This window comes from Gossypium hirsutum, chromosome A05 (assembly GCF_007990345.1).
Source record: "Gossypium hirsutum isolate 1008001.06 chromosome A05, Gossypium_hirsutum_v2.1, whole genome shotgun sequence".
Taxonomy (NCBI): domain Eukaryota; kingdom Viridiplantae; phylum Streptophyta; class Magnoliopsida; order Malvales; family Malvaceae; genus Gossypium; species Gossypium hirsutum.
In genome coordinates this window covers 16,441,959-16,456,972 of record NC_053428.1, presented here as the reverse complement: position 1 = coordinate 16,456,972, position 15,014 = coordinate 16,441,959, and the positions used below count along the sequence as shown (strand labels likewise).

Here is a 15,014-nt window from a genome sequence, read left to right as displayed (position 1 = left end):
AACCATTTTAATGTATATATATAATTTCACTATTAAGCTGTCTACTTGAGTCATTGTTACTAAATTATTTATATCTTGAGCTACGAAACTCCAAATTAATATCCGTAAATTTTCCTTAAAACTAGACTCATATATCTTCTAATCATAAAATTTCCAGAATTTTTGGTCTAGCCATTTAATACAGTTTATTCTTTAAATACTCCCCTGTTATTTCATTTGACAGTTCTGACCTCTCTCAACTAAAACTAAATTATCTCATTGTACAGAACTCGAATAAGGTTCTTGTTTATTTATTTTGAAACTAGATTCATTAAGGAGTTCACATATATAAATTACACTCCATAATAATTTTTGTACAATTTTTAATGATTTTCCAAAGTTAAAACAGGGCATCTCGAAATCACCCCGAACCAGTATTACAAAATTTCAAATATCTCTTGATTCATCAATTAATTGCTTACACTGTTTCTACTATAAGAAACTAGACTCAATAAGCTTTAATTCCATATTTTGTTCATTCTCTAGTTCAATTTATAAAATTTTTAGTGAATTTTCAAATTCAGACCATTGCTACTTCCCAAAACTGTTTTGATGAAAAATGTTAATAACCAAATTTATAACACCAATTCACACCTTATTCCTATTCAAATTTCATTTAAACTCAAATTTAACTATTAAATTTTCAACATATTTTCTTAATTCCGAATTTTCCTCAATCTAGTCCCTAAAACACAAAACTTATAGCTTACTTTGCAATTCAATCCTTATATCTATTCTACCTTGAATTTCGTTCAATTAAACCCCTATTTCATCATTTTATTCAACATGAACTTTGTTTAAAAACCTAAGAACTTCCGAACTAACAACTTAATTTCATCAAAAACTTGTTTTAAGACTTCTAAAATATCAAAATTATGAGAAAAGGACTTGATTGAGCTTACCAATTAACTCCAAGCTTCATAAACCTTATTTCCCCTTTTCTTTCTTCTTTCCTTTCTTTCTCCCCTGTTCTTCTCTGTTTCGTTTGCTTTCATTCTGTTTCTTTTAACTTATTTGTTTCTTTTATATATAATAATAATATAATATAATATAATATAATATACTTAATTATTAAATAAATATATATTTTTTAACCAATAAAATCTTTGATATTTTCCACGTTAAACCGCCTCAGCTATAGGAAATAGTTTAATTTCCTCTTAAGTCCTTCTAATTTTTCTTTAATCTATAATTAAACTTTTACTCTTATTCAATTTAATCCTTTTTACTAATTACTCTAAATTAAGCTAAATTTACTTAATTAAAACCTAATTAAACACACTACTAGACTTATAAATATTTTTAATAATTATTTTCGAACTTATTTCACTAAGACGGAGGCCCGATAACACACTTTTCTGGTGCCCACGGATTTTGGGTTGTTACAGTTCTGATAACTTTGAATTTAGGCCATTACAATACGGGTTAGGGGTATTACAACAACCTTTCATTTTATACCATAAAACTGCAAAATTCAACTATACTCATCGATGACAAAACCCTAATACTTTAATAAATTTACAAATTAATCCCCGAGATAGCTAGATTAAGCTATTACAATTCGAAAACATAAAAAACATTAAAAACGGGACAAGAATACTCACCTAATTAAGCAAAATAAACTTGCTTGAACTCAACTTCCATGGCTAGGGCTTCCATGTTTTTGTTTTAGGAAAGATGATGAAAAAGATGAAAATTTGTTTTATTTTATTTATTTATCATCATTTTATCATTTACTTTCCAAAATTAACCTTAATAACTTACTAAATCCGGATGATGAATAATCATCATTATCTACTAACTCATCTGAATGGTTTATTTGCCATATAAGGACATCCAATTTTAAATTTCATAACTATTTGATACCTTTAGGTACTAGAATTCAACTTTTGCACTTTATGCAATTTGATCCTTTTTATTAAGCTAGGCATGCAAACGGCAAAATTTCTTAATGAAATTTTCTTACGATATTTCTATCATAATGTAAACCATAAAATAATATTAAAATAAAATTTCTTTCGACTTCGAATTTGTGGTCCCGAAACCACTGTTCTGATTTCATTGAAAATAGGCTATTACATGGCTTGTGAAAAGATGATATATATTTTCATCTTTTCTCCTACTTTCTACACCGTTCCACTAAAATATCTCACGTTTTTAATTAAAATGGTCAAATTGCTACTAAGTCCTTAAGCCATTCATCTTTTTACTTTTACCCATCGCCATTACACCTAATAAATATCTACTTGGCTAATTACCACTTTATCCTTCCTCATCTTTCATATTTCCTAGTATGACCCATACAACACTTGTTAAATTTCTTTTTAATCCTTCCTTCCTTTCCTCTACTATTATATATCTCCTAACCTAATATTTTTTCAACTTTGGCCACAACAATTTCTTTATTATTTCAACTAAATCAATATATCTATTTTAAAATTTCCTATCTAAAGAGTTTTTTTTTTCTAATTTCTTATTGGATCTATATACTTCTTAATTTAATATTCAAAATTCCTATTTATTATATTTCAAAAATTTTATACTAATTCTTAACCTGATCCATCACTGTACCTAACCCCAAATTAAAACGCAGATGTTACATTACTTCTAGTTCGTGTTGTTCTTAGTGTTAGTTAAGTTAGTTATCACTGTAACTAAGGTTTATTTACATTTTCGGCCCTGTACCTTGCTTTTAAGATTCTTTAAGCTTTAGTTTAATATATTTCAGTTTATTTTACTTCAAATCTGTTACAGCTTGTTCCTTTTATATTCCTTGCCTTTAATTTCTTTGTTAAATGCTTTTGGTTTCATGCTATTTAAGTTTTCTTGCATAAAAAATTTCACTTTTATATTTTTCTCAAGCTTTACTTTTATAACTACCTTGTTTTCCATGTTTATGGTTACTTTCCTTACTTTAAGCATGTGTAGTTAAACCTTTAAAAAGGTTGGCTGATGGAGATGTGGGTAAACTAACATCCCTTTGGCAAATGACTAAATCACAACAAATTGGACTAATTTGAATAGAACTAAGAACTTAGGTAATGATCCCCTTAAGAGAATATCAATATAAAGTGAGACCGAATATCAAGATAAAGTGAGATCAGAAGGTAATATTGTCGCGCACCCATTCTTTAGTTTTAGATTAACCGGTGAGATCGGAAAATAAACCAGACCTAAATGGTCTAAGTCGGTAAAATTGAGATCAGGAAATAAAATGGAGTCACTCGGTAATTTACGCGATTTATGTCCATAATTCAAGTTTGGCGAACTACATTGAAGTCAACCAACCTCCATTAGTTATTTATTGGATAGTCCCTCTAGTTTTATATTTCTTACAATTTGGTCCATAGTGTAGAATATTTAATTTTCTTCCAAACTCATCTTTTTGTGAATTTTTATACTATAAAATCGTATTAGTAGTCGCTTAGACTCTATTGTGTATGTTAGTTATTGCTTAATCGACTCTTCCTTTGGGTTCAACCCCTTGAAATACTTCGTGTTCCATCAGAACTATAAATACTACAACTGACACTGTACGCTTGCAGTAAAACCGGGTTTTAAAAAATAATTTTATAAATTCAGTGTCTTAATATGCATACACGTAGCCAATCAAAGGTTAATTTTGATGTCTATAAACTCTTGTTTCCCAACTTTTTGCACATAGAATGAATGATCTTATTGGCAATGATAATGTTGTCCGTAGTACATCATCGTATAGGAACAAAATTGTAATAATTTAGAGAGACCCAACTAGGGAGCAAACGCTTCGATATGTTCATAATAACTTTTGTGATGATTTGTATACAAATTTATTGGACGAAATTGTTGTATTGATTCCGAAACCTTCTACTTTAGTGTCAAAACAGGAATGGCTTTGTTGAGCCACCCATCTAAATGGCCCCTCGCCATAATATGACATACAAATGGGCAAACATTTCTCTCCACCACGTTCCAATTATTTTGGAAGAAAAACACATGCAACCCATCAATTCCCGACACTCGAAGCATGTAACTAATATTCTAATATACATATTATTTATATAATGTAAGCAAATAAAATTTTGTTAGCAATTTAATTGCATTGGCAAACATCTAACTCAGCATATCATTTAATGAATAATTATAGCAAAAAAAACAAATTGAAGCAAATAAATAAATAAATAAATCAAATCGAATTTATTATAAAAATTTAGAGTCAAGTTAGATAATGTTTATTTCTTTTAAATGTTAGGGTTGGATAGGAGTTGAGGTTTGGGACTAAAAATTCGAAGTCAAGATCAAGGTAGGTAAAAATCTGCCTCAGCCCATTGCCATCATAGTGAATATGCAAAATTATTATTGCATATAAAAAATCTCACAAAAAATGGATACGGTTAAAAATATGCTATAAGTCTCTGTATTCTTCATAATTTTATAATTTAATCTATATATTTTTATTTTATAAATTTAGTCTTTTTACTTTTCAGATTTCAAAATATAAATCTAACTATTATGAAATTAAAATTATTTTGTTAAATTTTGGTTTATTGCAATATCATTTTCTTAATTATATAGTTATCAAGTGAGTATTTTTATTAGCATTTCCAAATGTCGCGTTAGCAAATTTAGCAAGTTGACAACTGAACCTAAATTTTAAAATCTAAAAAGTAAAAGGACTAAATTCTTAAAAATAAAAATACAATGATTAAATTTTAAATTTGTGAAAAATAGAGAGACTTACTGCATATCTGAGACAGTGACATTGAATGCCCCCCAGAAAAAAAATCAATATGCATGCTATTACATAGCGGGTCTGAGCTAGGGCAGTGACTGTGAGTGAGGCCCAAATAATATGTACAGAGACCCCATAAACTGAATTTTGAAAACCATACTTCCTTGGTTTAGCTAGACACTGGGAGTTAGGGCCCTACTTTTAGGTAGGAATATAAAGGCCAGGCCCCGCACTTTTATGGTCCTTTCTCATAACATTTCTAATTGCGAAGATTGTTTGGGTTTATATGATTAAGTTTGGAATAACAGTATATTTATTATGTATTAATTCATATAATTATATTTAAAAATAAATTCTAGAACTTACTTTTAACCATATGGCACGGTTTGGTTCATTACAGCTTTGTGTATCAAATATATTGTATTATTAAATTTTAAATGAAAAGATTTAAAGCCTATTTTTATGGAATCCTATAATGTGATGGCTAGAGAATTTACACTATTTTAAATGTGGTTTAAGTTTGAATTGTGCTAATCATTATGATTAAAGTTTTACTCTTCTTTTATAATTTAAAAAAAGAATCTAATTTTATAATTATTATATATAAAAAATGGATTGGGGATACATATGTCAGTCAAATGGACTAATATTTCACATGGTTCAGTGCTAAATAACTATTAAAAATATTTATGGGTTACAATGAACAAATTGTAACTCGAAAAATTATCCCCTAGAAAGAAAAAGTTTTGAAATTTTAAACTCTGTTAAACCTCAATCTTATTTTCCTGTCTGGTTCTTCTTTAGATTATAAGTTATTACTAATTATTATTCTCAGAGCATCGTACTCATAAAAGTTTTCAAGAGAATTGTTGTTTACATGAATATACAAACAAAAGTTTAATACGTGACCAGATTGACAACTGAGTCGTTGTAGTATAGTGGTAAGTATTCCCGCCTGTCACGCGGGTGACCCGGGTTCGATCCCCGGCAACGGCGATTTTATTACTCTTTTGGGTTTTTCTTATTTTGATACTTACAAGTGTTTCACACAGCATGAGACTACATATATTAACTATGTTCTTGAGCAATCGCCAATCAGAGCGTACAAATGCACTACTGCACTGCTTATGAACAATGACTTTGAATGATAAGTCTGCCTGCTTTGCATCAACACACCTTCAGTGACTGTTGATTTACCCGTATATACTTATGGCATGGGCGAATGAATTTTTTTGCATGCATCTGAGTTATAGATGCTGAAGCATACACTATTTGCACCGACTCCTGCAGATATATGGGAATGTTTTTTTAAGTTAAGACAACTTAATGTGTTGTTAAGTAATCTATTAGCAAGACTACCATTTGCAAAGGAGGACATTATTTTGATACTTTCCTCTGCCTATCTCCCCACCTTCCTTTTTACTCCCTTTGCTTCCAAGAAACTGGGTCTTAAATGGAATCCCGCTAATATATCTAGCAACATCACTCTTGGAGATTGCTTTTTATTTCATTTGCATTCCTTTCATTTAACAGTATTCAACCAGAAAACTGGCCAGCGGCTCCAGTATTTGCTCTCCCATCTTTATCAGCATCTATGTTTTCAGCTATTTTTTATGTCAGTTACTACAAGGTACTCTCCTCCCAGGTCAAACATTTATTTGTTTCCATGTTTAAGTGAAAGTTGTAAATGCTATTTATATATAATTTCATATTATCATCACTAAAACATTGTCAGCATCATGTTATTTTCTTTATCTTCGTTCCAATTAGTTGGTGGCTCTTCCTCAGATACCGCTAATGACCTGAAGACATATGAAAGGGGGAAAAATGCATAGTGCTGATGACTCTGCTCCTTTGGAAGCTATTTTGTTGTCTATTCCTGATGGTTATCACCTTTATTTAAGGTGAAAAGCTTGGTTTTACTTTAGGGGCTCCTTGTGTGTCTATTCCCGAATATCGAACACAGATCTTTAAAAAAAAAACCGTCAGGAGCAAGGTATGTGAACCCCGATTACCTTTGTCTAATGTGCCTTGAACATTTCAATATCACTGTAAGCTCAAAATAAATTTATAGCTTTTACATGGTTTGACATCTGTTAATTTTTTGCACTTCACGTCCTTAGACCTTACAAAATTACCTATAACTTTATTATTATTGCTCTGCTTACTCTTGGTCACACCATATCATCTTTTTCTTTAATATTTTCAGTCTCCGTTGTTAGCATTTATAGAGCTAAAACTTTAATCTAACAAATCGCACCAAGTGTTTGAGTAAATATTTTTAAAATTTTCTTAACTAAAAAAATGTAAGGGCTGTATTTATAATTGAGCTACCCAGATCCAACCGTACTGATTGGATTATATAAATCGTTGAAATTAATTCTCATGTACCGACTGCTAAGGATTTACAATAATTATCCTGATAAAAATATAATTTACTGTAGTGTTTAAATTTGAGTCAGAATCCAAGTAGATAGGCCTCGAGTCTCTTTTAAGCAATAGATCAATCCTGTCAGGCAAACATGAAGGATCTGAAATGTGTACATCTCCTATACCAAAGAATCCAAAGGCAGGTGTAGAGCTTATACATTTGCTGTATTTAAGAAGGCGCGCCATGGTCTACATAGTGGATGAAGATGCTGTTTTGAGAATCGGATACCGAATAACTGCTACCTCCTCCGACTTTTGTCTATCTGCATGCATGTAGAAGATGATATTTATCGTTTTTTAAGGTATTTTGAATTTTAAAAGGATAATGTACTGTCCACACAGCTTATTGACAAAGCATGTTCTATTTTCAAAGTAGCTACACACTTTTTCCGAGTGCTAAACTTTGAGCTTTCGTAAAAAAAAAAATGGATGCAAAGGTTTAAAAAGAAAAGAGTCCATCCCTTTACCCTACTCTAGCTTCTGGTTATTAGCATAAGAATAATTCCCTTTCTTTTTGGGGCTAAAGAAATGAAAAAGTAAAACTGCAGAAGAATTTGATGCCATTGTAGGGACACAGGGCCATGCATACATGTCTGTTTCATGGAGGCTTTTAAATAGGAGCTGATCAGGAACTCAGCTGCTCAGAATAAGACATGCCATTAATCTAAGCAGTAGATTTCATTTGACAGCCTCTTAAGTATAATATGTTGAATAATTCAATGGATTATTTTCAACCAAGTACATTATCCAATATCACAATGATGCAAATCACCTGTTACCTCCTCTCTCCCTTTCATGTTTCTTGGGTAGTAAATTTCAAATTGAGACCGTACAACTATTCTCGTTGTCTTGGTTCCAATTTTGTGGAAGTTAGGATAGCTTTGTTCACTCTAAATTTAACTTGGATTTAATATGTTTATCAAACCCATCAAAAATATATAATTGATGTATTGACCATAAAAAAAAATTGAAAAGGAATTATTTTATATAAAAATAAATAAATTTCTTCCCACATTAAAATCTAAAAATCTCTAATCCATTTATTTTCTTCTAACACAAATAATTTTTCTCTCAAAATTTTTTTATTCTCGCGCTCTCTCTAATATCTTTACAAGATAGATGTTCAAATTTTCAATATTTTCATGTTGGTCTGTCTAACTTAGTAACAACTCTTTCTTAATTTTTCTTTTCATGCCTTATTGATTAATATCTAAAAAAAAAATTAAGATTCTAGTTTTTCTTATGATAAATTAGGAATTATTTTTGCAAGATTGAGTTTTTCATTTAGTGAATGATTTTGGAATATTAATTTTACATGAGATTACTAGCATCGTGATCGAATAATAATTTTTAGAGGCTGATTAATACAAATCCTTAAAGAAATTAGTAATGATTGTATTTATAAATACTTGAAATAATTATATTTATAATCTTGAATTTTTTTAATATTGATTAGAAATTAAACTTTTTATTTAAAAATTGTTGTTGCTAGTGTGATTATTGTGAATCTTGTGCTTAAAATATTGTATTCTTATACCAAAAAGCAAAGTGATTTTTGTTTTTGTGAAAAAAAATTCTAATTGTATGCTTACTTGATGAAAACCTTTATGTATTTAAAGACTTAAATTTATTACATGAATAAAAAATATTTTTAAATAAAGTCTATCAATGATGTAGAGAAAGAACATATTAGTTTATATGAATTTTTATAAACATTTAATTTAAAAAAATTAACCCAGAATCCAAATTTTTTACTTTCACCCCTGTTAATAGATATAAAAAATTCTATTAACAAAAAGTAAAATGCGTAGAACTGAGAAACAAAGCAATAGATTTTCATCAAAGTAAAATGGGTAGCAGAACCTACCGTAGATATCCATGTCGTTTCATCAAAGCATACACGAGTCCTTACTGTTTTGCATACGGCAGAAGAAAACAAGAGAGCGATGGGATAATGGCAGAGGCGACGATATCCATTGAAAACTAGGGGTGTTCATTCGGTTAACCGACCGGTTAACCGACCCGAAATTACTATAACCGAATTAACCGACCTTCCAAAAATTTTAACCGTTAACCGAACCGATTTTTTTTTAAAAAAATTTAACCGAACCGAAATTTTTTCGGTTAATAAGGTCGGTTAACCGAATTAACCGAAAATTATGTATTTTTTATTTTTGGTTAAAAATTACCCGAATTACCCGAATTACCCGAATTAACCGAATTACCGAAAAATACCCGAATTTTTTTTATTTTTTATTTTTAAAATTTAAAAAATTTATAAATTATTAAAGTAAATTGGGTTTTAGACTTTAGTAAATTGGGTTGTCTTTTAGTTTTAGTTTTATTGGATTGGGTAATTGGGTAAACTTTAGTTTTAGTTTTATTGGGTTGGGTAATTGAGTTTGGGTTGGGTTGGATAATTTTATTTATTAATTTTTTCGGTTAACCGAAAATTTTCGGTTAACCGACCGGTATCGAATTAACCGTTAACCGAAAAATCATAAAAAAATTAACCGATCCCCGACCGAAAAAATTCGGTTAACCGACCGATTAACCGAATTCGGTCGGTTAACCGAATTTTTTCGGTTTTACCCGAATTATGCACACCCTATTGAAAACTACTAATGAAAAGACATGAAAGGGTGAGTTGGAATCTCCTGTCCTGTTGGGGACCAGATCCGCGCATCATGTTCTCAACTATACTTGGACTCACTCTCTTTAAAGTTTAAACGTCTTCCCACGTCAACGTTCCTCAATCCTCGAATTATAACATTTCACTCGCAATTATTGGTCTGTAGTAATCCATGCACTCGTGGATAACGTGTTTAGCCCTATAAAATTCCATAACTGCCACAACGAATATCACTCCTTTTCTTTTTGGTCCCTTTTATGAACCGCCATTGCAGGGTAAATAAAAACATAGTCCCATTAATTTATACAGCAGTGAGATTTTGCTCAGGCAATGTTATCACTTATCACTAACACAAATAAACGTTGCCTTACTTTGTTTTTATTTCGTTAGACCTCAACATAAAACAATAGATGCTGGTCATCTATATGTCTTAGACTAGTAACATACATCTGTTACATCTGCTAACATTTCTAGCCTCCACCAGGATTGTGACCTTACTAGTTTAGGATGGAAGCATACTGTACAGACAAGAAATGTACAAACAGGAATAGTTCATTGATGGCAGCCAGACCCTGCCAACAAACCTAAATGTCTTTTGAGTCCTTCTTGCTTTGGTTGGACTTGGGAGCCTATAGATATAATCTACGAATCATCTAACTCGATGAGGTGTGCTCGTCTTTCAGCAGCCTTTTTCCTAATGAAGATGCCCCATCTCAGAGCTGCCTTAAGCTTGAGCCATCCCACTACGGCTTTGCCTGACGAACGTGAAGCATCATTATCGAAACCGTAAGCCAGGGATGGGGTCGGCATATATGTTGAGGGATACGGATGAGTATCTTCAATAGCATTAAAGGGAGGAGGAGGAGGAGGAGTAGCATGGCAATGGCTTCCCATGTTAAAGATACGAAGCAAATGCTGCATGTCTTCATTATCAAGCATTTCATTGCTTCTCATTTTAATCTCTTCCTCTGAGAAGAAATCATCGATTCCCTTGTAAGTAGGAATGTGTGATGTCCCGCCCTCGTGGAAACCTGGCATGGACGATTGACATGGACCAAGAGCTGGCTCATTGTCATGTCCTGGAACCAGGACCTGGTGTGTACCACTGACCAAAGGATTTTGTAGAGTGAATGAAGAGCCACTGAACTGATTCTGAGCATGAAGATGCACATTTTGTGATTGCATTGACATTCTCGCCGCCATACTATCGTCATAACCTAGGGAGACAAACAACACAGTCAAGACAAACTTAATATATAGCAGTCGGACAAGCTGAACAGCAGACAGCATATAAAAAGTGAAAATTTCATTACCTCCAACATTTAGACTAGAATCTATAGGAGGCTGCTCTGAAGGAACTGGAACTGACAGGGTTGGTAGAGTGTGTTGCTGGTTGATTGAAATTGGATAACCTTGTGGATCCATTGGAACATTGGCTTGTGAAGGACCTGCACTGTCATCTTCCTTAGAGCCTAGCAGAGATTTACTATCATACTTTATAACATGCATCCAATTTTCATATGCTTTCTTCACCAAAGCATCCACGTAAACCTGCAAGAAGCCAAAAACAAAGCCATTTCAATTAATTATCATATAGTAAAAATTAAGAGTAGTAGATAACGTTCCATTTTCTTCTGTAGCCTGAACCGGTTTGAAGATGAATGCAAGTATATACTTACCTTCTGGTTGTCTGCAAGAGAATCAGCTGCATAAAATTGTCCATTAGCAATTAGGCCACTCAACTCGTGGATGCTGTTAAAGACTATGCCAACACTCCTCACATCATCAGGGTAATAAACATAAAGTTTCCCACTTAGAACACAAGTTTTTGCATGCTCCACCAGAACATCCCACATCTTATTAGACATTCCACTTCCAAGAATCTACAAGAAATGGGTCAAAATTTAGTTACAGAAAGAAGAAGAAGCAGAATTAAAATATGATTGAGATTAGAGGATGAGACAAAGAAGCCTTACATTTCTCAGCCTTTGCGAGTCCCTAATCACAAGTCGTAGAAAGTCTTCAACTGTAAAGATCCCAGCTTTATTGAGCCGCTTGTGAAACGACCCATCTTTGCCAATCTTCTCTATTCTCCACACTTCATCGTGTAACGCAGGTGGATAGTGTTTCTTATATACTGTTAAGTGAAAACAAAAAGGAAATAGACAATGGTTTACTGGCTTTTAAGTCTGTTTTCACTGCACAAATACGGATGCTTTGTTTTATAACCAAATTTAAGAACACTCACATTCTCCTCGGTGATCCTTAACGGTGAAGGCTTCTGTTTTCGCTTCACGAATACGGATACCATCACAACAACCAGGGGCAACCTTTAGCCCCAGCCTGAATTTCCTGCTCCTAATCCAGCTCGAGTTGTCAGTAAATGTCAACTCCCCTAGTGTTCCTACACCATCCTTGAGCATTACTTGCAGATCTCCAGTTAGTAGTGGCCTCTTCCCTTCACGCTCCTTGACGATATGACTGTCAAATTCTTCTTCAGTCCAGTTATCGTCATCTTCATTGTTAAAATCACCCTCGAGCACGAAGACATCAAGCTTGGCTACGGATTCGGGACCGCATGTTACGACATGACCGGTGTTTGCATCGACCAGGACGATATGGATAGCGGTACCTTGCTCCCCTTCGACCTTCCCTCCTGTAAACAGAGGAAGGGACAACCTGGATCTAAAGTGCAGCTGCAAATTTCTTCCATCAGGTCCTTCTATCCACTTAGGAGAAGACCTGCATTTTCTAAACCATTGTGAGTACGAAAAATAAATGCAGAATCATCAAAAACTCCTCACAAAAATACTCTTAATGGTAACGGGAAAACACATTAATTGGAACAATGCGGGGAAAAACTGCATCAGTAGGAGCAACTGTCACCAGATTTCTGAATAATCAAGAGAAGAAGAGATGAAATTTGAAGCCAAATAACATGAGAATGAATGCAACCAACGGGTTTATAATAGGCAATAATGTTGTGATTAGATGAACAGTGATGGGGCACATAAGTGAAAGAAAAACCAAACGCGCTAGTACAATGTAAGTGTTTTTCCAAACCTGATTATTTTTGCAATAAAATTTTATTGGGAGATAGAGCAATGATTAAAAAGAAAGTTTTCCAAAGGTATTGAAACCATTTTCTTCTTGTATTATTATTGCAATTTTAGAACCAAAAATGAAAAAAAGGAATTCCATACTTAGCCGAAAGCTTGGCAGAGCCCAGCTTTGCTAAAGCACGTTCCACTTCTTCACTGACCTGTTCATATTACCCAGACCAGAAGTGTTTGAGTTTATAGAACATCAGCTTCAAAATGAGAATATGGAAAGAAGATCAAAAGAGAAGAATAAAAACGGAATCTTACAACTCTCCGAAGAATAGGCTCCAATGATGAGCAAAGTTTCTGCAGACTGTCCACCTTCAGTGCTTCAACAATCACACTGCATCAATGTCAAAGCTTTATGTTACCAAAAAACCTAGCAGCAGTTTGACACAAGGATGAACCCAAACACCATTTAAAACTATGCATCAAATCTTGATTCCTCGGTAGTAAAGTTGCTCGTTTTTCATATATTTTACAAAAAAACAAAGTCGAGGCAAGAAAGACAGGTTTTTTTTATTTTATTTTATATTTTTTTATGGTTTTACTAAGCTCGGTCAGTCAAAACACTGCAACTGGCACTAACACCCATGCCCCATTTTTCATTTGGCTCGTAATGAAACAACACAACTATGGTCTCCATGCTCTTTATATTTTATATATAATTAAACCAGAATAATCCAAAATTATTCTTTTAAAAGAATAGATTTTATTCCCTGAGAAAGCTGTTTAAGAGTTTTTGTCTAAATATATATATTGGCTATTCCAAATTCCAATAACGTCTAACAGAATCTAAAGTAAACCATTTAATGCATAGCATGTTTCAGATTCAATTTACTGAACTCGGAATTCAATTAAAACTGTATCCTTACATTAACCACATTGCACCCAATATAAATAAATATAATACAAAATCAACAAAATGTTTGATTTGAGAAAAGAGAAGAGAGTGAAGAGACCTAGCAAGAGCAGGTCGTTTCCTGTCAGGCCCTTCATCACCAGAACTCGAATCTAAACCTCTCTTCTCTCTCGCCATATACTTCATTTGCATTTTTTTTTCAAACTCAGCCCTGTTTGGTTGCCCAGAAACTACTAACACAACAAAACACCTCTCTCTCTCTTTCTTTTCCCTCTTCTCCTATCTTATTTTGAACTTTGCATTTCTCAAAAAAAACAAAACCCCAAACTCGAAAAACACTTCTCTTTCTCTTCAAAGGTGATTCGATTTTTATCCACCCAAAAAAAAAAAGAGAATAAAATTTCTCTCTCTCCTTTTTTTTTTCCTTTTTGAAAAAGAAAAAGAGAGGAGGAGTAAAGTGAAAAGCGAGGGAATTGGATTTTAGGAAGAGAAGGTTCAAGGAAACGTCGGCGAACTTTCGTTGTCGTTATTGCGTTGTGGACAATGTTGTGTTTACTCACAGTGATGGCTTTGGCACTGTGGCTAATCTGTTTAGGAATCTCTTTACAAAATTCGCACGGTCGTCCCCGCTCAGCTATGATCTTCGTGGTTCTTTTTTTTTCCCTTCTTTTACAGAACCGTTCGATTCTACGCTGTACTTGTTTGTAATTATTTGCGGTTAATTTCAACTTCGTAGTTAGGAGTAATGATTGCTGGTTCGTATACGTACGTGATCAGCACTGTTACGTTTACGAAATTGTTTGAATTTCTGTCGATTTCGCATACAGGTTTATTTTCCGTATTACTATTATCCATACATAATAAACATAAATTTGAAATATGTTATAAGCCCCTCTATCTTTTGAAAATTTATAATTTAGTCTCTTTATATTTAATTTTATAAATTTAATTCATTTACTTTTCAAATTTTAAATTTCAGGTCCAATTGTTAATATTATTAAATTATTTTGTTAACTTTATTGGTATAACAATTTATAAAAAAAAATCACCTCATAACTATGTAACCAAAATAATATGTTATAATAAACTTCAATTTAATTTTTAAAATTTAATAACTAGACTCAAATTTTAAAATTTAAAAAATAAAAAAATAAAATTCTAAAAATAAAAATACAAAGAGAAAATTTTTAACTTTCAAATAGTACAAGGGTTATGACAAATTTTAACCTAATCATAATC

The 15,014-nt window shown here is 32.4% G+C and overlaps 1 protein-coding gene, 1 long non-coding RNA gene and 1 other non-coding gene across 3 annotated transcripts; 2 read left to right on the top strand and 1 right to left on the bottom strand.

The window, feature by feature from the left end:
* The first annotated feature begins 5,674 nt into the window (after positions 1-5,674).
* Positions 5,675-5,746, top strand: TRNAD-GUC (transfer RNA aspartic acid (anticodon GUC)). The gene has a single exon. It is a non-coding gene; the product is annotated as a tRNA-Asp (tRNA).
* Positions 5,747-6,030: 284 nt separating this feature from the next.
* LOC121229413 (uncharacterized) lies at positions 6,031-7,555 on the top strand. Its single transcript, XR_005927149.1, has 2 exons — positions 6,031-6,380; positions 6,539-7,555. It is a non-coding gene; the product is annotated as an uncharacterized lncRNA (long non-coding RNA).
* Positions 7,556-10,159: 2,604 nt separating this feature from the next.
* On the bottom strand, positions 10,160-14,350 carry LOC107914004 (calmodulin-binding protein 60 B). The gene is made up of 8 exons (XM_016842705.2): positions 13,876-14,350; positions 13,181-13,256; positions 13,016-13,074; positions 12,061-12,554; positions 11,789-11,949; positions 11,492-11,695; positions 11,126-11,363; positions 10,160-11,029 (listed from the first exon to the last, which is right to left on the bottom strand). The coding sequence occupies exons 1-8, from the start codon at positions 13,965-13,967 to the stop codon at positions 10,455-10,457; spliced, it is 1,899 nt and encodes a 632-aa protein (XP_016698194.1). The 5' UTR covers positions 13,968-14,350; the 3' UTR covers positions 10,160-10,454.
* Between the last annotated feature and the right edge of the window lie 664 nt (positions 14,351-15,014).

Coding starts and splice junctions, on each gene's coding strand:
- LOC107914004 (XM_016842705.2), bottom strand. CDS start 13,967: ATGCAAATGAAGTATATGGCGAGAGAGAAGAGAGGTTTAGATTCGAGT. Junction 13,075..13,180: donor AGCCTATTCTTCGGAGAGTT/GTAAGATTCCGT, acceptor TAATATGAACAG/GTCAGTGAAGAAGTGGAACG. Junction 11,696..11,788: donor ACTCGCAAAGGCTGAGAAAT/GTAAGGCTTCTT, acceptor CATTTCTTGTAG/ATTCTTGGAAGTGGAATGTC.